Raw genomic sequence first — 23,445 nt, 5'->3', positions numbered from 1 at the left:
GCTCCTGTTGAAGGAGGTGCAGAGGCCTCAGGTCCCACACCATCAAATTATAGCCAGCCTGGATAACTTCACTCACCTCAACGCTGAACTGATTCCACAACCGATGGACTCATTTTCAAGGACTCTATAACTCATGTTCTCAGTATTATTTATTTATTTGTTTGTTTGTTTGTTTGTATTTACACAATTTGTCTTTTGCATGTTGGTTGTTTGTCAGTCATTCTGTGTAATTTTACATTGATTCTATTGTATTTATTTGTTCTACTGTGAATGCCCGCAAGAAAATGAATCTCAAGGTAGTACAGCGTGACATAGAAAGCACAGAATCAGGCCTTTTGGCCCTTCTTGGCTGTGCCGAACCATTTTCTGCCTAGTCCCACTGACTTACACATGGACCATATCCCTCCATACACCTCCCATCCATATATCTGTCCAATTTATTCTTAAAGGTTAAAAAAGAACCCGCATTTACCACTTCGTCTGGCAGCTCATTCCATACTCCCACCACTCTCTGTGTGAAGAAGCCCCCCCCCATGTTCCCTTTAAACTTTTCCCCCCTCACCCTTAACCCATGTCCTCTGGTTTTTTTTCTCCCCTTGCCTCAGTGGAAAAAGCCTGCTTGCATTCTCTCTATCCATACCCATCATAATTTTATATATCTCTATCAAATCTCCCCTCATTCTTCTACGCTCCAGGGAATAAAGTCCTAACGTATTCAACCTTTCTCTGTAACTGAGTTTCTCAAGCCCCGGCAACATCCTTGTAAACCTTCTCTGCACTCTTTCAACCTTATTTATATCCTTCTTGTAAGTTGGTGACCAAAACTGAACACAATACTTGAGAACAACAGGAATTCTGCAGATGCTGGAAATTCAAGCAACACACATCAAAGTTGCTGGTGAACGCAGCAGGCCAGGCAGCATCTCTAGGAAGAGGTACAGTCGACGTTTCAGGCCGAGACCCTTCGGCTCGGCCTGAAACGTCGACTGTACTTCTTCCTAGAGATGTTGCCTGGCCTGCTGCATTCACCAGCAACTTTGATGTACAATACTCGAGATTCAGCCTCACCAATGCCTTATACAGCCTCATCATGACATTCCAGCTCTTATACTCAATACTTTGATTAATAAAGGCCAATGTACCAAAAGCTCTCTTTACAACCCTATCTACATGTGACGCCACTTTTAGGGAATTTTGTATCTGTATTCCCAGATCCCTCTGTTCTACTGCACTTCTCAGTACCTTACCATTTACCCTGCATGTTCTACCTTGGTTTGTCCTTCCAACGTGCAATACCTCACACTTGTCTGTATTAAACTCCATTTGCCATTTTTCAGCCCATTTTTCCAGCTGGCCCAAGTCCCCCTGCAAGCTTTGAAAACCTTCCTCACTGTCCACTGCACCTCCAATCTTTGTATCATCAGCAAATTTGCTGGTCCACTTTACCACATAATTATCCAGATCGTCGATATAGATGACAAATAACAATGGACCCAGCACTGATCCCTGTGGCACACCACTAGTCACAGGCCTCCACTTAGAGAAGCAATTCTCTACCACCACTCTCTGGCTTCTTCCATCGAGCCAATGTCCAATCCAATTTACCACCTCTCCATGTATACCTAGCGACTAAATTTTCCTAACTAACCTCCCATGCGGGACCTTGTCAAAGGCCTTACTGAAGTCCATGTAGACAATATCCACTGCCTTCCCTTCATCCACTTTCCTGGTAACCTCCTCGGAAAACTCCAATAGATTGGTCAAACATGACCTACCACGCACAAAGCCATGTTGACTCTCCCTAATAAGTCCCTGTCTATCCAAATGCTTGTAGATTCTGTCTCTTAGTACTCCCTCCAATAACTTACCCACTATCGACGTCAAACTTAACAGCCTATAATTTCCCGGATTACTTTTTAATCCTTTTTTAAACAACGGAACAACATGAGCCACTCTCCAATCCTCCGGCACCTCACCTGTAGACAGCGACATTTTAAATATATCTGCCAGGGCCCCCGCAATTTCAACACTAGTCTCCTCCAAGGTCCGAGGGAACACCCTGTCAGGTCCTGGGGATTTATCCACTTTAATTTTCCTCAAGATAGCAAGCACCTCCTCCTTTTCAATTTGTACAGTTTCTATGATCGTATTTTGATAATAAATTTACTTTAAACTTGAGCTTTGAATTTTTGTAAGTTAGAAAAGTAAATAGCGCAAAAGGTGAATAATGAGGCAGTGTTCATGTGTCCGTGGACTGTTCAGAAATTTGATGGTGGGGGGGGAAAGCTGTTCCTGAATCATTGAGTGTGCATCTTCAGGCTCTCATACTTCCTCCCCGGTGGTAGTAATGTGAGAGGGCCTGTCCTTTATGGTGAGAGTCCTTAATAATGGTTGCTCCCTTCTTGAGCCTCCGCTCCTTAAAGAACTCCTTGATACAGTGGAGGGTTATGTCCACGAGTCTACAATTCTCTGTATTTCTTTCATTGGAGACTCTACTGTAAAGATGAAGTCACACTCAGGTTGGAGGAACAACACCTTATATTCCGTCTGGATAGCCTCCAACCGGATGGCATGAACATTGACTTCTCAAACTTCTGCTAATGCCCCACCTCCCCCTTGTACCCCATCTGTTATTTATTTATATGTATTCTTTTTTCCTCTCTCTCCTTTGTCTCCCTCTGTCCCTCTGACTATACCCCTTGCCCATCCTCTGGGTTTTCCCTCCTCCCCCTTTTCCTTCTCCCTAGGCCTCCTGTCCCATGATTCTCTCATATCCCTTTTGCCAATCACCTGTCCAGCTCTTGGCTCCATCCCTCCCCCTCCTGTCTTCTCCTATCATTTTGGATCTCCCCCTCCCCCTTCCACTTTCGAGTCTCTTACTAATTCTTCCTTCATTTAGTCCTGACGAAGGGTCTCGGCCTGAAACGTCGACCATACCTCTTCCTAGAGATGCTGCCTGGCCTGCTGCGTTCACCAGCAACTTTTATGTGTGTTGTTACGAATTGTAATGTTTTAGAAACAAACCAGCAGCAACAGAGTTCACACTGGAGTTTGGTTTTGACGTTAAACCCACTATCTTTATTAGTATCTACTTATAATTTAGCAACTTAACCAAGATAAACAAAAGTTAACAGTGTTCTGTGTATGTGTATAAATATAACTCCAAAAATATTGAGCTCGAGGGAACAAGGCTTAAAGTCTTGAGATGGTAAAGTATGAAAGTTCAGTTCATCCACAGAATAAATAGTAAGAGAGAGGTATTTGTAATCCAGGGTGAAACATAGAGAGAAAGCAATTACGTCGAATTCCACAGGTTCCATGATGGTAATTAATAAATATCAGTTGTCGAAGATCCTCTGTCGAGCCGTTCCAAATCCACGTACAAGTTACCACCAGAGTGATCTGTCACGGGGATGTTGTCTTCAAGGGGTTAACACATAACATACCCAGGCCAGGGTTAACTTCGAGTGGTCCCACAGGACATTCCTTAATCCACTCCTATGGATTATAAGAAGTGACAGCCACACATTTGATGTGCACTGGATCGATGATCAACCCACCCTTGTGGGTATAGCAGAGTTTCAAATCCCCAGCTTCGACAAGCTGGAGCTGCTACTCTTTTCCAGGTTTGCTCCTCTCTCTCTCTCTCTCTCTCTCTCTCTCTCTCTCCTGACTTCTGACTGTGACTGTCTGTGTCCTTGTTTTTAAAGGCAAACAAGCTGCGAGCCAGTCAGTGAACATCATAGTCCTGCCTCACTGAAGCGCTCTTTTAAAGTGACAGTCCACAGCAAACAAAACCTGCAGGTTCGTAACACTGTTCAAGAGGGGGCTGCAGTTCGTGGGAGTGACCTTCATTTTGCCACAGAGAACAAGCGAAAATCCGAAAGTCCCAACCACTAGCCACAGCCAGCACTTACATGACCCACACTGCATCAGAATCTGTGGCCCCTGAAGACCCACCAATGGACAGCCCTGAGGAGAACATTATACTCAACTCAAGTGACGCCATTCCCCCTAAGCTGTGTGGCTGTGCTGTAACTGCAATGCTCCCGTGCACAGCCTTTGCTGCTGCACAGCTGGAATTAATGTTTCAATAAAGTGCCACGCAGTTTCTAGGCATGTGAAAAAGTCCTGCTCAGAGCAATGGTTGGTCCGCGCAGCTGTAAAAATAAAAATTAGAGTTAACGTTGCCTAGATTGGAGAGCTTTAGTTATAATCTAGAGACCAGATACCCTTGGTTCTCGGAAGCAAAGGAAGCTGAGGGGTGAAATGATGGAAGTGTGTAAAGTTATGAGGGGCACATGTGCCTGTTTCTTGGTGTAGGGTGCATTCCTAAGGAGAGAGGAGGGTTTAAATTTGGACCTGAGGGGCAACATTGTCACACGACGAATAGTTGGTGTCTGAAATGAATGCCAGAAGCTGAAACAGTCATGACTTATGTCAGTGACAACCTGATTCTGAACAGTAACAATGTTTAAGGGGTGTTTGGACAGTTACTAGTCATAGTCACAGTCATACTTTATTGATCCCGGGGGAAATTGGTTTTCATTACAGTTGCTCCATAAATAATTAAATAGTAATAAAACCATAAATAATTAAATAGTAATATGTAAATTATGCCAGTAAATTATGAATTAAGTCCAGGACCAGCCTATTGGCTCAGGGTGTCTGACCCTCCAAGGGAGGAGTTGTGAAGTTTGATGGCCACAGGCAGGAATGACTTCCTATGACGCTCTGTGTTGCATCTCGGTGGAATGAGTCTCTGGCTGAATGTACTCCTGTGCCCACCCAGTACATTATGTAGTGGATGGGAGACATTGTCCAAGATGGCATGCAACTTAGACAGCATCCTCTTTTCAGACACCACCGTCAGAGAGTCCAGTTCCATCCCCACAACATCACTGGCCTTACGAATGAGTTTGTTGATTCTGTTGGTGTCTGCATTGAATAGTAGTCAAAGTTCCCTCTATTTTATTTTTACAGCTGTGCAGGTTAATTATTGCTCTGAGCAAGGCCATTTCTGTGGGTTATGTTCCATACATCCAAATATTGCACTTTTGTTCTGTATTCTTCTGTAGTTTACCTCAACGCACCGGGGAAAGATCGGGAGGCAAGACAAGCTTTTCATTGTACATGTGATAATAAATCAATTCCAAATTATCTCTGAAGAGTAATGCAAAATAACTGTTTATTTTCGATGTTCCCCTGAGATCTCCCCGGACTCATGTAAAGAAACGCTACATTTCCGAGAAACCCAGGGCGACACGCAACACAAAGGGGCGGTGCGACGGATAATGATTGACACCCATGTAAAGAAATCACCATAGAGAACGTCGAGGCTGTCCCAGACGTTTGGCGCGGATTGGTCAGAAGTAGACCAATCAGACGGCGGCAGAGGGGCGGAGCGGGTTGAAGCCGCTGACGGAGCCGGTAACGGGAGGTGAGAGATGGCGCCGCCGCTGCTGCTGCTGCTGAACTGGCGGCGGGGGTGCTCGGCGGATCGCTGACGCTCAGGCCAATACGGTAGGCACCATGAGCGGCCGCAGGAGCAGGCGGCCGAGTGTGAGCGGGCGGGAGGCGGTCGGTAACGGCCAGAGCGGAGCTCGGCGGGGCGGCGCAGGTAGGCGCTCCTGACGTCATTAGCGGCCCTCGGGCAATGGGGCACCTGGGCAAGGGGGCGGGAGGAGGGGAGAGGAACCGTGCGGGGAGAGGGAGAGGAGGAGGGGATGGGGGAGAGAGAGAGGAGGAGGGGATGGGGGGGAGGGAGAGGAGGAGGGGATGGGGGGAGGGAGAGGAGGAGGGGATGGGGGGGAGGGAGAGGAGGAGGGGATGGGGGGGAGGGAGAGGAGGAGGGGATGGGGGGGAGGGAGAGGAGGAGGGGATGGGGGGGAGGGAGAGGAGGAGGGGATGGGGGGGAGGGAGAGGAGGAGGGGATGGGGGGGAGGGAGAGGAGGAGGGGATGGGGGGGAGGGAGAGGAGGAGGGGATGGGGGGAGGGAGAGGAGGAGGGGATGGGGGGAGGGAGAGGAGGAGGGGATGGGGGGAGGGAGAGGAGGAGGGGATAGGGGGGAGGGAGAGGAGGAGGGGATGGGGGGAGGGAGAGGAGGAGGGGATGGGGGGAGGGAGAGGAGGAGGGGATGGGGGAGGGAGAGGAGGAGGGGATAGGGGGGAGGGAGAGGAGGAGGGGATAGGGGGGAGGGAGAGGAGGAGGGGATAGGGAGGGAGAGGAGGAGGGGATGGGGGAGAGGGAGAGGAGGAGGGGATGGGGGGAGAGGGAGAGGAGGAGGGGATGGGGGGAGAGGGAGAGGAGGAGGGGATGGGGGGAGAGGGAGAGGAGGAGGGGATGGGGGAGAGGGAGAGGAGGAGGGGATGGGGGGAGAGGGAGAGGAGGAGGGGATGGGGGGAGAGGGAGAGGAGGAGGGGATGGGGGGAGAGGTGGGAGGGGAGGGAGATGTTTGATTGTCATTTATCCTCGCCCTTATCTGAATTTGAATCTCTGTACCATTCCTGTCCCTGGTGGTCCAGTTCCTGCTGTAATCTTAAATAATCCTATTCACTCTCTGCTCTTATCATCAATTTCAATTGTTATTCTCAAATTGGGGTTGGTTTACAGAAAAATGTGTCTTTGCATCAATGATCAATACAGTCCCGAGGATGTGCTGGGGGCAGCCCGCAAGTGTCATCCATTTTTTTTCCCGTGCCAATGTAGCGTGCCCACAATTTACTAACCCTATGGTCTTTGAGAGTTGGGAGGAAACCAGATCACCCTCAGGAAACCCACGCAGTCCAAACTTGCAAGCCAGCAGAGTGAATTGAACCTGTATCGCTGGCCCAGTAAACTGTTATGCTAGCTGCTACACTGCTGTCTTCTTTAGCCCATCGCCCCTATTGGGATAGCAGCTAGCCAGAGTCCTATATCCTGGGCCAGTCTTTCAAGTTGTCCCCAGGTGTAGTCCGTCTTCGAAGATCCTTCCTCTTCCTGGGATGAGGTCCTGGTGCTTTTTTGCGTTTCTGTAGCTCTGGGGTTTTACGGGATAAGGTTGTGATTGCTAGCCCTGGTGCCCAACCTTTCTTTCGTAGCCGGGCTTGGGACCATCCCTGGCAGAGTTGCAATGTGGCTAACTATTGCCAGCCACATTGTAAATATAAGTGATGAACCCCAGAACACCCAGCACTGATCCCTGCCTGAAGGGTACCTCCACTCTGAAGAATAATCCTCCAGCACCATTATCTTTTGCATCACACCAAGGTTCAAAGTTCTTCTCTGTCAACCCTCACAAAAGTTTATAAAATCGAGGGATATGAATAAGGGATAGTCATAGTCTTTTAGCTAAGGATGGGGAGTCCAAAGTTTGAGGGCTCAGATACAAGGTAAGGGAGTTAACTTCTTTACACAAAGGAGGGCAAGTACCTGGAATGAGCTACCAGAGGAAGTGCTTAAAGTGGCTCCAGCTGCAACTTAGGCATTTGGATAGGTAGACAGAGGAAGGTTGTGGGCTGAACATGGGCATCTGGGATTCCAGTAGGGAGGTGCTGTGGTTGGCATGAACCAGTTGGGCCGACTGCTTCAATGCTGCACTCTATGACTCTACAAGGTCACAAGGTCTCACACGTCACCACAGGTGTGCTTTTCTCAAATTCTCTCCCTCTGTTCTTCACCTGACAGAAGTTGAATCGAAGAAGAAGAAGAAGCTGCTGGCTATTCACCAGGCTCTGAACGATGACCCAGTGGACGTGAGGACTCTGCGGCAGTGTGCAGTCAGTGAGGGTGGCCTACTGAGCGATGAGATCCGCAGGAAGGTCTGGCCAAAGCTGCTCAATGTGAATGTTTACGACCTCCCTCCAAAGCCAAGTAAGCTGGTGATTGGGACGCTCACTGAGTTGTGTTTTTTTTCTCAGTCTAGCATTCCCTGTATTAATTTTAAACACCAGTCCCATCACTATGAGGATTGGTATGTGTTCCTTCACCTTGCCCTTCCTGAAGTCCACAATCAGCTCTTTTGTCTTGCTGAAGTTGAGTGCCAGGTTGTTGCTGCGACACCAATCCACTCGTTGGAAGGGCAGTGTTTAGAGCAGGGGTTCCCAGCCTGGGTTTCACAGACCCCTTGGTTTATGGTTTTGGTCTGTGACATAAAAAGGTTGTGAACTGCTGGTTTAGAGGTATATGGGCCAAATGCAGGAAACCGGGACTAGCTGGGTGGGCACCATGGTTAGCGTGCACTGGTTGGGCCAAAGGGCCTGTATTGCTTTATGACTCAAGAAGTGGATAGGGAGTAAAGAAGACTCTTCATCCATTGAAGCATTGAGTTTAAAAGTTGGGAAGTTATATCTGAAATTTTAGTTAGGTCACATTTAGAGTATTGTGAGCTATTCTTTTTGCTTCATTGCAGGACGTATGTGGAGGCTTTGAAGAGAGACTATTACCTATAAGGGGAAGTTGGACAAATTTGAGTTTTTATTTTATTTTGAGACACAGCAAGTTAACAGACATTGGAGGCTAAGGGGAGACCTGATAGTGGTTTACAAAATTGAGAAACATAGATTGAACAGACAGTTTATCTTTTTCCTAGGCTAGAAATGTCAAATACTAGATGGCTTAGATTTAAGGCAAGGTGGATATTTTGTAGGACAAGATTTTTTTTTACTGAGGGAGCTGAACAAACTGCCGGGGAGGTGTGGAGGCAGACATGATGGTGGTATTCCAGAGGCATTTGGATCGGAACATGAACATGGAGGGATGTGTATCATGTGCAGGGAATAGGTTTAGTTTAATTTGCCATCCTGGTTGGCACAGACCTTGTGGGCCAAAGGGCCTGTTCCTGCACTCCACTCTTCTGTGAGAGGATAGAGGAAAGTTCCAGTGCGATTTCCAACGTTTGATGAAGAATCAAAACCAGGCTTATTTGCGGTGTTGTGCACTTTGTTGTCTTATGACAGCAGTACAGTGCAAAAGAGGAATAGTGAGCTAGTGTTCATGGGTTCATTGTCATTTCAGGAATCTGACAGAGGGGAAGAAGCTGGTCCTAAAACATTGACTGTGCGTATTCAGAATCCTGTACCTCCTCCTCGATTGTAGCAATGAGAGGAGGCCGTGTACTATGTGATAAGGGTCCCTAATGATGGAGGCCGCCTTCCTGAGGCACTACCTCTTGAGGATGTCCTCAGTGGTGGGGAGGCTGGTGTCCATGATGGAGCTGGCTGAGAACACAACGCTCTGCAACTTTGTCAAATCCCATGCATTGGAGTTTCATACCAGGTAGGTGGTGATGCAGCCAGTCAGAGTGCTCCCGTCAGTGCATCTGCAGGAATTTGCTTGACACAAAAAATCTCCTCAAACTCCAAATGAAATATAGCTACGGGCGCACCTTCTTCATGATTGTATTAATGTGTTGGGTGCAGGATAAATTCTCTGAGATGTTGATGTCCAGGAACTTGAAGCTGTTTACTCTTTCCACTGCTGACCCCTCCGTGAAATTGGGGTGTGTTCTGCTGACCTCCTCTTCCTGAAGTCCCTTGGATTTACTGACATTGAGTGCAAGGTTGTTGGTGTGAAACCACTCAACCAGGTGACCTATCAACTCCTTGTCACCATCTGAAATTTTACCAACAACAGTGGTTTCGTCGACAAGTTTATAGATGGCATTTGAGCTGTGCCTAATCACACAGTGCTGAGGGGAGAGCGAGTAGAGCAGTGGACAAATTCATGGCCGTTACTGTATGATGTGGATGATATTATCTGTATGGTGGGAAGTTGGGAAAGAGGATGGTGCAGCGAGTCCTGGATACCGTTGTGCAGTGTGCTGAGGAAAGTAAGTGTATGGGTGTAGCATGCAGTTTTGAAGGCCATAAAAAAAACCTCCAAGGGGACTACAACCTTGTTGTGGTTTGGAGGCTTGCGTAACTCAGTGACCCGGGGAGCTACGTTGGCAGGAGTCAGGGCTTTATACTTTGGCTCTTGGTAGGGGCACCCATGCCAAGCAGGTCAAAGAGTAGAGGCCAGACTAAGAGTGGTCCACCGGTCTTCCAGGTTTGGGGGTTCAGCTCAGAGCTAACAGCCCTAATGGGTAATTGTTACATAAATAGCAATGAAGAATCCTTCAACGTCTGTGTGACCAAGTACAGACAGAGATAGAGGACCTTCATTGCTGCCCTAAACGCCAGCGGTGTAGTGGGCAGTGGGTAAGTCATAACAAGGATTTGAGTATGGGATAAGGATGTGGTGTGAATGAAAGGGTTAATGTGTGAGGATCGTTTGATGGCTCTCTGCCTGTACTCATGTGATTTTAGAAGAATGACAGAGGATCTCATTAAAACACATTGAATATTGAAAGGTCTGGAAGAGTGGACGTGGAGAGGATATTTCCTATAGTGGGAGAGTGTAGGATCGGAGATGAGGAAAATCATCTTTAGCAAGAGTGGCTGTGTCGAGAATCATGAGAGTGTCTAGGACCAGAGGGCACAACCTCAGGATACAAGGATGTTCCTTTCGAACAGACATTAGGAGGAATAATTATTTTAGCCTGAAGGTGGTGAATCTGCAGAATTCATTGCCACAGATGGCTGTGGAGGCCTAGTCATTGAGTATATTTAAACTGAAGGTTGATAGGTTCTTGATTGGTCAGGGCGTTAAAGGTTATGGGGAGAAGGTGGGAGAATGGAGAGGGATAATAAATTAGCCATGATTGAATGACAGAGCAGACTCGATGGGCTGAGTGGCCTAATTCAGCTTCTATGTCTTTATGGTCTTATATCTAGCTGCATTTGTGCAGGGCTTTGGTGATGCCTTTCACTGTATGTTTTGGTATATGTGATAAATAAGTCTGAATCATAATTGGAGTAACTCTTTCAGAAACCAACAAGTTTCTGATAGGAGTGGACAGGTTATATATAGAAAAGATGTCCCTGATATTGGAGAGACAAGAACTAGGAGTCACCGCCTAAGCTCGGGAATGCCACATAGCACTGAGATGAGTGACTTCTCTCAGTGGTGAATCTGTGGAATTCTCTGCCACCAAAAACACATTAACGCTAATCACTAAATGTATTCGCAAAGGAGTTAGGTACTGTTCTGAGGCTCAAAAACTAAGGCAAGAAACAAGGGAAAATTTGGATGTTTGGCTTTGGTCACGTGGAAATTGGAAGAGGCTTAGATGACCTACTCTTGCGCTTTCTTTCTGCGGTTCTATAGGATGGGAGTTGGAAATGGGGGGAAATTCAGTTGTTGCAAAAGACCATGAGATATAGGAGCAGAATTAGGCTATTTAGCTCTTTGAGTATGATCTTCCATTTCATCATGGCTGATTTCTTCCCTGTAATCTTTGATTTTAACCAAGAACCTATCGACCTCCACTTTAAATATACTCAAAAGCTTTGTCTCCACAGCTGCCTGTGGCAATGAATTCCACGGATTCACCACCCTCTGGCTAAAGAAGGTTCATAGTTAATTTCGATTACAACTCCATTTACTTTCCCACAGCCTTCTCCATGAAAAGTCAATTGGAAAATGGAAAGAAATTCCAGACGCTGGGAATCTGAAATAAAAACAGAAGATGCTGGTCCTGCATCATCTGTGGAAAGAGAAACAAAAAGTGAATATGTCAGGTCCAGGATCCTTCGTCCGAACTTATGTGCGCTCCATTTTAAAACTTCCAACTCCTGACACGGGCAAATTTTTAAAAGCAAAAAAAAACGAATGAACAATTTCACAGCTTTGAGGTCCCGGAGCCTTCTAGAGCCTTTGTTCTTTGTAAGAATTTTTTACATCCTTCCCATGAGCATATGAGTTACCTCACACATTTCAAAGAGTACTGGGCAGGTTTAATTTGTCTGTGATTAGGCTAGAGTTAAACCGGGGTTACCAGTGTGTGCTGCTGACCTACTCACAAAAAGGGCGCTGCGGTCGCATGGTGATCAGAGCATTGCTGTTACGGCTTGAGGCAACGTATTCAATTCCCTTTGGTGTTCAGTTCTGGAGTCCTCTGAGAGGTTTGTGCGTTCCTCCTGTCTGTGTGTGTGTGTATGTATGTGTTTGTATGTGTTTCATTCCACATTCCAAAGACATGGAGGTTAATTGGTCATGGTAAATTGTCCTGTGATTAGTGTAGGTTTAAATCGGTGGGTAGCAGGGTGGCGTGACTTATTGAACTGGAAGGGTCTGTTCCATGCTGTATCTCTAAATAAGTAAACCGGTGGATCAGGCACCATTCTGAAGGCTGATGGATGGTTGATGTGTTTGGTCAAGACTCTGCGTCAGGGCCTCCATGATGGCAGTTTTGACTTGGTGACAAATATTGTATTCTGTTCTATTGTATTTCTTTGTTCTGTTGTGAATGCCTGAAAGAAAATGATTCACAATAAATTTACTTTGAACTTTAAAATATTGGGTGGGGGATGGAATTTGTAGAGTCCTAGAGCATGGAAACAGAAAGTAGGAAAGAGAGGTAAAAGTGTTGTGAGACAGGAGAATGGTTGGTGGGAACAGAGAGAAGTCTCTGGCCAAATTGGGAAAGGTTCCGGCATGTTGGAAGAGTGCAGGGAGCTGTAAGTACTCCTGTAGAATTGGGTTCAGGATCAAGTTCATGTTCATTGTTACCTGACTTTACATATACTGTATACAGCTAAACAAAACAATGTTCCTCTGTACCACAGAGCATCCATAAAACATATCCCACACAGCACATAGACAGAATCTTACCATACATAAGTTAAAATAAATTTGAAATGCTTTTAATGTGCAGCACAGGTAAACTGTACTGTAAACTGCTCGCTGTCCTAATGATGAGACCTCAGTAGTGACATTAGTCTCCCAGTCTGGCAGTCCTAATCCTGATGCTCCTGAACCTCCTTCCTGACGGTAGTGGGTCAGAGAGATTGTGGGATGGGTGGTAGGGATCCTCAACAATGCTTTGGGCCCTTCATCTGCAGTGCCCAGGTTTAATATCACTGGCATATGTTGTTAAATTTAATTTCATTTTTCTTAAGGCAAGGACATACGAGAAGGTCACAAAGACTACAGCCAGGTTGTCATGGATGTACAGCGGTCTCTTCGCAGGTTTCCAAACGGTGAGTATGTGAAGATTAACCCTGCACTACTTAAGTCAAGTCAAATTTATTGTCAATTAACTATATACATGATAGTAGTAGTAGTAGGCAGCCATCGATCACAGGGGATCGTGGGTTTGCACCTCTGGTGGACTGGGTCCTTTCCAGGGCGCAAGCCTGGGTGGGAAGATTTGAAGAACCAGCTGTTGCCCATGCAGCGGGTTCCCCCTCTCCACGTCACTGATGTAGTCCAAGGGAAGGGCAAGTGCTGATACAGGTTGGCACCAGTGTCATCACAGAGGTTGCTGGAGTGAAGTTGTAAACAACATCAAACTGCCTTTGGGACCCCGGCTCCAGATTTCTTCCTTGGGGTTTACTCCCAAAGCCTTTTCCATGAGTGGGTATGACAGTGGGGGTTTAAAATCAGAACTCCCTTCTCCAGTGTATAACCATATAATGTATATAGAAATGAGACAATGTTTTCTGAACCTGGGTGTGAAGCACAGTAGTACTCATAACACTCAATATTTTATGAAGGTAAGGATAAAATCTACAAATGAACCACACATACATAACAAAGTAAAATGCATTAATGTTAAATATTGTAAGGTATGGAACAGATTAACCAGTGACACTTTGTACATGATGTTCAGAAGCCTAATGGCCTGAGGAAAGAAACTGTTTCCTATCCTGACAGTTCTTGCTTTTATGCATTGTAGTCTCCTGCCTGATGGTAGAAAGTCAAAGAGGATGATGGATGGATGGGATCCTTAACAATACTAAAGGCCCTGTGTATTCCACACTGCTGATAAATGTCCTTGATGGATGGTAGGGAGGCACCTATGATCCTCTCAGCTGTTCTCACTGTCTTTTGTAGGGACTGCTGGTCCGGTGCTGGACTGTTCCCAGACCAGATGGAGATGCAACTTGTCAGGACGCTCTCAATGGTGCTCCTGCAAAACGCAGTTAAGATGGGAAGGGGGAGCCTTGCTTGCCTCAGTTGTCTCAGCTGCGGAGGCACTGCTGTGCCTTCTTGTTCAGGGAGGTGATATTAAGGGACCTGGTGAGGTCATCTGTGATGAGAACTCCTGGGATCTTGGTGCACTTAATTCTTTCTACAGAGGAAATGTAATCATGAAGGGGTTCGTTTGTCTGCAATTTCCTGAAGTTCACAATGATTTCCTTTGCCTTCTCCATGTCCAGGCTTGGGTTGTTCTTCTTGCACCAATCCACCAGCAGCTCTATATTCTGCCTCGTCATCGTTCTTGATAAAGATAACCGCTGCTGTGTCATCCACAAACTTGGTGACATGGTCTGGGCTGGATCCTGCAACGCAGTTGTGTGTCATCAGTGTGAGCAGCAGCAGGCTGAGCACACAGCCTTGGGGAGTGCCAGCACTCAGTGTAATGGGACTAGGGACGTTGTTGCCCACACAGACAGACTGTGTCTAGCTCATCTGATAGGTGCTGCTGAATTCCCTCTGTTCTCTGTTGCACTCACATGGAAAGTTCTCGATGATTCAGGAATCCCATTACCAGGAGTGAGTAATTCATCCCTCAGAGTATAATGAGCCACTGTAGCAGAGTCTGAGGTTGGCCATGAATACCAGAGTCTCACTAGTCCAACGAGGAATTCAGGGCAGACGTGTGGACGTGTAAGATCAGAAGGCACAGCCTCAGTTTTGAGGGACATCCCTTTAGAACAGGGATGAGGATTAATTTCTTCAGCCATAGGTTGGTGAATCTGTGGAATTTATTGCTGCAGTTGGCCAAGTCATTGGTTACATAGGTTCTTAATTAATAAAGGTGTCAAAGGTTACGGGGAAAAGGAAGGAGAATGGGGTTGAGAGGGGATATCGAATGGCAGACCAGACTCAATAAGCTGAATGGCCTGATTTTTCTCCTACGTCTTATGGTCTTGAAAGCCTTCTTACTTGGAGGTTTGGGATGTGGAATTGGCCACATGGGAAGTTAGGGAGTTATTCAGAAGGTTGAAAAGCAGGAGCTGGAGGTTACTTCCTGTACCACGTGCTAGTCAGAATTAAAAATAGGACGATAAGGCAGATGAATGCTTAGCTAAAGAGTTGGCGCAGTGGGTAAGGCTTTAGGATCATTGGAATTGGCGCTTGGACATTTGGACTAGAAGATGGGTTATAGCTCGAGATGCAAGAGTTTGCAGATGCTGATGTCTAGAGCAATAAAGGATGTCTTGGAGGAAATTGGTGTGTTGAGCAGCATCTGTGGGTAGACAGGAATTGCCAGCATTTTGGGTCGAAACCCTGTATTGGGACTGAGAGGGATAAGGTGGGGTAAGAAGGGGGACTGGTAGGTGATAGGTGGAATAGGATTGGGGAGTGGTTTGGGGGATCCAGGTGGAGGAGGGAGAGTGTTGAGAAAAGCTGGTAGATGATGGATGAAACGAGACTGGGGGAGTGGTGTGGGATGTGATGGGCAGGTGGAGGAGGAGGAAGTGTTGAGACAGGCTGGTAGGTGATAGGTGGAACTAGATTGGGGAGTGGTGTGAGGGATACAGGTGGAGGAGGGAGAGTGTTGAGACAGGCTAGTAGGTGATAGGTGATTGTCTTTGGACATTTTCCTTGTGATTGCAAGACCCTGTTGGACATTGGCAGTGTGGAAAACTGTAAGGCCAATTCACTGGTGTATTGGTGAGACTGGTGGCAGGGGAGCTGTGTGGCCTCGGTTGTGCTGCGGGCCAGGCCTCATTTGTACCTTGGGCTTGCTTGTTGGGGCCGCGAGGAAGGAGTTGCTGGAACTGGTTGTGTGTCACTGGGTTGGAGGCTTGCACTTCCTGTTGGCGCTGCTCTCCTGTGTTTGCTCAGTGGCAGACGAGCTGGATTGAATTCACCTGCAGCTGCACTGTGAGGCAAGGAACTGTTGTGGGCTATTCTTATAGAAGCAAGGCTCCAGGACAACATTCATGCACCATCAATTAACAGGCCATGACACTCAGGGACTAGGGCTATATTATTATTATTTAATGTATTTTTTGTAACTATTTTTTTCTGCTATCATAATTATATGTGCTGTGTGTGACTACACTATTTTGTTTGGCTGTATTCGTGTGTATGGTTGAATGACAACTCTGTCTGGATCCATGGATGTAAAGGGTGCAGAGTCTCCTCCGCCATTCAATCATGGCTGATCCATCCCCCCCCCGGCCTTCTCAGCCCTATTCCCCGGCCTGCTCCCTGTAACCTTTGATGCCATGTCCAATAAGAACCTATCAATCTCTGCCTTCAATCCACCCAATGACCTGGCCTCACAGCTGCCTGTGATAATAAATTCTACAAATTCACCAACCTCTGGCTAAAGAAATTTCTCCGCATCTCTGCTTTGTAAGAGCGCCCCTCTATCCTGAGCCTGTGCCCTCTTGTTCGTGACTCCACCAACCAGGGGAATCATCCTTTCCACATCTACTCTGTCTAGGTCTTTCAACATTTGAAAGGTTTCAATGAGATCGCCCCTTATCCTTCTAAATTCCAGCGAGTACAGACCTACAGCCATCAAACGTTCCTCATATGATAACCTTTTCATTCCTGGAATCATCCTTGTGAACCTCCTCTGAACCATCTCCAATGCCAGCACATCTTTTCTTAAATGAGGAGTCCAAAACTGTTTACACTAGTCAAGGTGAGGCCTCACCAGTGCCTTATAAAGCCTCAGCATCACATCACTGCTTTTGTATTCTAGACCTCCTGAAATGAATGCTGACATTGCATTTGCCTTCCTCACCACTGACTCTACCTGCAAGTTAACCTTTAGGGTGCTCTGCACAAGGACTCTCAAGTCCCATTGGATTTTCTCCCCATTTAGAAAATAGTCTGCACATTTATCTCTACTACCAAATTGCATGACCATACATTTTCCAACATTGTATTTCACTTGCCACTTTCTTGCCCATTCTCCTAATCTAATTTGTCACGTACCCTGTGACGGGTTAAAGATCCAGCAGAAATAGAAAACACTTTGGAGTTCAGTATTGCTATTAACTAATGATATTTATTAGTAACTACACAATACAGTAATATAAATGCAGATAAATCAAACAGGTTAGAAATGATTTTATATGGAATTATATGAAAACCAAGCTTCTTCAAGTCTAGGGGTAAATAGATAGTCTTACGATGATGAGTAAAGTTTAGTTCAGTTCGTGGTATTGAGTCGAGTAGTGATGAAGAGAGAGAGATGTTTGGTTCTTCAAGTGAGCTGACGTCGTCGATCTTCCCGTTGTCCTCCGAAATCCTTTAGAAGTCACCGACTGTGACCACAACAAAGGGGACTGTTCTGTGGTGGAATTATCAACCCAGGTGAGGGTTGGACACACAAATAACTCTCCACCGGTCACACCTTTTTCACACTGTGAGAGCCACTGATCGATCATCGAAAGCTCACCTTTTCTGTGGACACAACAAAGCTCATTCAGTGTCCAAAACCATGTGTCTGTAGGTCTAACAGCTGACCTTCTATTTATCTCACCGTGCTGAACACCAGCTGTCCATCAAGCAGCTCCTCCCTTCTCTCTCTGTAAGAACTTGGAAGCTACCAGTGTCCTTGTAGAAAGTATAAACAAACTGTGAGCAGTCTTCACCTCTCTTTCTCTCTCTCTCTTTTTAACAAGGTGTCTGGTGTTGAACCTCCCCCACTCCCCCCCCCCCCAAAAGCAGAGTTCATAAGGGTAATTCAGGACCTCGTCACAAAGTCCTTCTGTAGCCTACCTCCCCCTCCACCAATTTTTGTATCATCTACAAACGTAGCAGCAAAACCATTTATTCCATCATCAAAGTCATTGATATACAGCACAAAAAGAAACGGTCCCAACACAGAATGCTGTGGAACACCACTAGTCTCTGGCAGCCAACCAGAAAAGGATCCTTTTATTTCCACTTGCTGCCAAGCTCTAATCATGCTAGTAACTTTCCTGTAATACTATGGGCTCTTAACTTGGTAAGCAGCCTCTGTGTGGCATCGTGTCAAAAGTCCAAATATGCAACATTCACTGCATCCTTTTATCTATCCTACTGGTAATCTCCTCGAAGAATTCCAGCATGATCGTCAGGCAAGATCTTCCCTTAAGGAAATCATGCTGACTTTGTTTTATCTTGTCCTGTGTCACCAAGTACTCCATAACCTCATCCTTAACAATTGACTCCAACATCTTCCCAACCACCTAGGTCAGGCTAACTGGTCTATAATTTCCTTTCTGCTGCCTTCCTCTTGTCTTAAAGAGTAGAGTGACATTTTCAGTTTTCCAGTCCTCTGGCACCATGCCAGAGTCCAGTGATTTTTTTTGAAAGATCATTACAAATGTCTCCACAATCTCTACTGCTACGTCTTTCAGAACCTTAGGGTGCAGTTCTTCTGGTCTGGGTGACTTATATACCCTTAGGTCTTCCAGCTTTTTGAGCACCCTTTCTTTTAATAGTAACTAAACCTGCTTCTCTTCCCTTGCACCCTTCAACATCTGGTACACTGCTAGTGTCTTCCACAGTGAAGACTGATGCAAAATACTTATTTAGTTCATCTGCCATCTCCATTGTTAACAACCCTGTTGTTATTTCTCTGGTCTCATTTTCTAGTGGTCCTACACCCACTCTCATCTCTCTGTTATTTTTTACATACTTGAAAAAGCTTTTACTATCCACTTCAATATTGTTTGCTAGCTTGCTTTTGTATTTCATCTTTTCCATCCTAATGATTCTTTTAGTTGGTCTCTAAGTTTTTAAAAGCTTCCCAATCCTCTGTCTTCTTGCTAATTTTGCTTTTTTTGTGTGCCCTCTTTTGTTTTTACATTAGCTTTGACTTCCCTTGTCAGCCACGGTTGTACTATTTGCCATTTGACTATTTTTGGAATGCATCTATTTTTCCCAGAAACTCATGTCATTGCTGCTCTGCTAACATCCCTGCCAGCATCTCCTTCCAATTTACTTTGACCAACTCCTCTCTCATACCACTGTAATTTCCTTTACACCTCTGAAATACTGCTACATCAGACTTGACTTTCCCTTTATCGAACTTCAAGTTGAACTCGTATCATATTGTGATCATTGTCTGCTAAGGGTTCTTTTACCTTAAGCTCCCTAATCACCTTCTGGTTCATTACATAAACACCCAATTGGTACCAACATCTTCTGTATTTGAATCGATGCAATAGCATTTGATAATTTATAGTGGGACCAAACAGCAAATAATGTTTTTTCCTTTCATATACTCTGGTGCTTCTGTTTAGGACCTCATTGAAGCAGGGTGTTTATGTGAATGTGGTGTGTGTCTGTGCCTGTATGTCCTCTACTGCATTTTCATTTGTTAACTACTTGTTACCTTGTTACTCTCAGGGATGCGGGCTGATCAACGAGCAGTCCTACAAGAACAGCTGATTAATGTCATCCTGTATGTGTTGCAAAGAAACAAACAGCTTCACTATTACCAAGGCTACCACGATATCGTCGTGACCTTCCTTCTGGTGGTTGGGGAAAGGATGGCCATCGCACTCATGGAGATCCTGTCTTCTCATCATCTCAGGTGAACAGACATCCCTGTAGCTGCCACATGCATTTGCCATCACTGATCTCGGGCTCTGGACACTTGCTGATAGAACATAGAATGTGCCTAGCTATGTGATCGCTCTGTCCTCAGAATATGGAAAGTAGAATAGTACAGCATTGTACTGGCCCTTTGGCTGAATCGCTACATACAACATAGACCAGTACAGCTCAGGAACAGTCCTTTCAGCCCAAATGTTAAATATACATAGACCAGTACAGTACAGGGATAGAACTTTGGGCCCAATCGCTACATACAGCATAGACCAGTACAGTACAGGAACAGGCCTTTTGCCAGAAATGTTATTTACACATAGACCTGTACAGGAACAGACCTTTCGGCCCAAATGTTATATACAACATAGACCAGTACAGTAATAATGCCTTATTAAAATCTATGTAGACAACATCCACAACTTTTCCTTCATCATTCCCCCTCATTACCTTGTCAAAAAACTCAGTCAAGTTTGAAAGATACGACTTACTCCACGCAAAGCTCTGCTGGTTATTCCAAATGCTCTTAAATCCTATCCCTAAGGATGCTCCCAGTAACTTCCCTACCACTGACATGAGATTCTGCAGCCTATAGTTTCCAGGATTATCCTTGGCTCCCTTCTTGAATAATAGAACAAATATTCAAGTAGAAATACAAATACACATCTCCATGTTGGGTTTTACCTTTTAACCTACTCCAAGATCAATGTAATCCTTCCCCCCACATAAACTTCCATTTTTCTATCATTTATGTGCCTATCATGTCCCTAATGTATCTGCCACTTCGAGTACCTCTGGCAGTGCATTACACAGACACACACCATTCTATGTTTTTTAAAAAAAATACTACCTCTGACATCACTGCATTACTTTCCTCCAAACACCTTAAAATGATGCCTCCTCGTATTAGCCAGTTATCTAAGAAAAGATGTGTTGGCACAAGAGAGGATGCAGAGGAGGTTCATGAGAATAATTCTGGGAATGAAAGGAGGAACATTTGATGTCTCTGAGCCTGTACTTGCTGGAGTTTAGAAAATTGATAGAGTAGATATGGAGAGCATGTTTCCTATAGTGGGGGAGTTTAGGACCAGTGAGCACAGCCTCAGAATTGGGGGACGATCATTTAGAACTGAGATGAGGCCATTCGACCCATTGAGTCTGCTCTGCCATTCCATCATGGCTAATTTATTATCCCTCTCAATCCACTCTTTGCCTTCTGCCCATAACTTTTGACACCCTGACTAATCAAGAACCTATCAACCTCTGCTTTAAATATACCTAATGACTTGGCCTCTACAACCGTCTATGGCAATGAATTCCACAGATTTGCCGCCCAGTGGTTAAAGATTTTTTTTCTTATTCCTGTTCTAAGTGGACTTCCCTCAATTCTGAGGCTGTGCCCTCTGATCCTCAACTCCTCCACTATAGGGAATATCATCCAGACCTTTCAATATTGAATAGGTTTCAATGAGAACACCCCTCAATCTTCTAAATTCCCAATGAGTACAGGCCCAGGGCAATTAAATGCTCCTCATATGATAACTCTTTATTCCTGGGATTGTTCTTGTGAACCTCCTGGACTCTTTCCAATGCTAGTACATCTTTTCTTAGGGTCCAAAGCTGCTCACAATACTCCACACGTGGTCTGACCAATGCCTTATAAAGCCTCAGCATTACATTCTTGCTCTTGTATTTAGTCCTCTCTTAATGAATGCTAATACTGAGTCAACCTGCAAGTTAACCTTTAGGGAATCCTGCACAAGGACTCCCAAGTCCCTCTGCACCTCTGATTTAGGAATTTTCTCCTTGTTTTAAAAAAAATAGTCTACACTTTTATTCTTGCTGCCAAAGTGCATGATCATGCACTTACCTATGTTATATTCCATCTGCCTCTTCTTTGCCCATTCCCCCCCAATCCTTCTGCAGACTTGTGACTCCCAAGAGTTGTGGCACTCGGATGCTTTGTTTGGCTTGGTTAGGAATGGAATAGATATGAAACAGGATTGGTCCTAGACTGACCTCTGCCATTCTAGTCTGATTCCCATTTAGTAATGTAGCTGGATAAGATTCAGGTGGACTCCTGGTGGCTGAAAGTTGAGGCTGGAGGCTTGGAATAAAAGTATCTGTGACGTACTGGAATACACAGACACACGAACCCACAATCTGATAACTACTTCACTCTGAGTGTGGGTTGCCTGTGGAGGTGGTAGATGAAGGTTTGAATGCAACATTTAAGAGAAATTTGTGTAGATACTTGGATGGGAGGTGTATTGAGGGCTATGGTCCTGGAGCTGGTTGATGGGAATAGGCAGAAAACCAGCCCAGTGTAGTCTAAATGGGATGAAGAGTCTATGAAAAAAGTTTGTCACTATCCGTCAGGGTTGTCTGTTGTATCTGGTCCTCCTGGTGAGGTCTCCTCTAAATCAATGAGACCTGACGTAGATTGTGTGACCACTTCATTGAGTACCTTTGCTCTACTTACCACAAAAGGTGGGCTTTGCCGGTGGCCACTCATTGTAATTCTACTTCTCACTTCCAATCCAGCATCTCTGTCCATGGCCTCCTCTACTGCCACGATAAGGCCATTGTCAGGTTGGAGGAGCCTCCTCTTCCATCTGGCTAGCCTCACCCTTGCAGCATGAACATCAATTTCTCTAACTTCTGTAATTTCTCCCACCACGCCCTTTTCTTTCCATTCTCCATTCTGGTTCCTCTTACCCCTTCTTTTCTCCTCACCTGTCTGACACCTCCCTCTGGTGCTCTTCCTCCTTCCCTTTTTTCCATGATCCACTCTCTTCTCCTATCAGATTTCTGTTCCTTCAGCCCTTTAACTCTTCCACTTATCTTCTAACTTAATTCTTCCCTACCCACCCAACTCCCCCCTTAGCTGGTTTTACCTGTCAGCTACCAACTTCCTCTCTTTCCCACCCCCCTCCAACCTTCTTATGTTGGATTCTTCCCCCTTCCTTTCCAGTCCCGCTGAAGGTTTCGGCCCAAAACGTTGATTGTTTATTCCTCTCCATAGATGCTGCTTGACCTGCTGAGTTCCTCCAGTATTTTCTGTTGGCTACTATATATCGTACCTGTTTACCAGCAGTGCTGTTAGGGAGGAAGTTCCAGTGATGGTGAAGGAACAGCAATGGATTCCTAAGTCAGAATGGTATATGGCTTGCAGGGAAACTTCCAGGGACTGGTTTTCCCCATATCTCTGCTAGCCTTGTCCCTCCAGTTGGTAGATGTTGGTGGGTTTGGTGAGCGCTGTCAAAGGGGCCTTGCTGAGGTTGCCAGAGTACCTCCTACAGATGGTCATCGCTCTCTTTCAAGTGTTTATTCTCTTCCTTTTTTAAGCATTGCATTTAAATCTGCCTGGGGTCTTGCCTCTTGCTGGTGTTGTGGTGGCGATGAAGACTCTGCAGTGACTTGTGGAGCTTCTCCACTGACCAGGCAGCTAGTACATAGATTTATTGACACCGAGTATGACTTGGCCACTGCTGAGTCTCGTTCCTCACCCCAAATAAACCTCTTTCCTTGCCTCACTCGGTAATGCTACACAGATATTGTAGCAGTTGATGCAACACCTCATAGCACCAGTGACCTGGGTCCAATTCCCATTGCTGTCTGTAAGGAGTTTGTACGTTTTTTCCATGACCGTGGGGGAGGTAAGCAGAACACCTCAGGGCGTTGGAGTTCAGAGTTCAATTCTGGCATCCTCAGTAAGGAGTTTGCATGTTCTCCCCATGCGCACGTTGGTTTTCTTCAAGTGCTCCAAAGACGGACCGCTTAGTAGATCATTTGGTCATAGTCCCAGAGAAGATCGGCGCAGAAACAGGCCCTTTGGCCCATCTAGTGTAT

At 45.7% G+C, this 23,445-nt stretch overlaps 1 protein-coding gene across 3 annotated transcripts in view; it reads left to right on the top strand.

The window, feature by feature from the left end:
• Positions 1-5,419: 5,419 nt before the first annotated feature.
• Positions 5,420-23,445, top strand: part of LOC140195614 (TBC1 domain family member 20) — a 55,546-nt gene continuing 37,520 nt past the window's right edge. For all 3 annotated transcript variants that reach the window (XR_011885530.1, XR_011885529.1, XM_072254264.1), the window contains exons 1-4: positions 5,420-5,620; positions 7,666-7,851; positions 12,981-13,061; positions 19,393-19,579. Coding sequence is in view for 1 of the 3 variants with exons in the window: in XM_072254264.1 (XP_072110365.1) it covers positions 5,533-5,620; positions 7,666-7,851; positions 12,981-13,061; positions 19,393-19,579 (542 nt within the window). In the remaining 2 variants the exon portion in view is untranslated. The remainder of the gene's footprint in view (positions 5,621-7,665; positions 7,852-12,980; positions 13,062-19,392; positions 19,580-23,445) is intronic.

The sequence above is a fragment of the Mobula birostris genome, chromosome 3 (genome assembly GCF_030028105.1).
Source record: "Mobula birostris isolate sMobBir1 chromosome 3, sMobBir1.hap1, whole genome shotgun sequence".
Classification (NCBI taxonomy): Eukaryota; Metazoa; Chordata; class Chondrichthyes; order Myliobatiformes; family Myliobatidae; genus Mobula; species Mobula birostris.
This window is presented reverse-complemented; position numbering and strand designations above follow the sequence as displayed.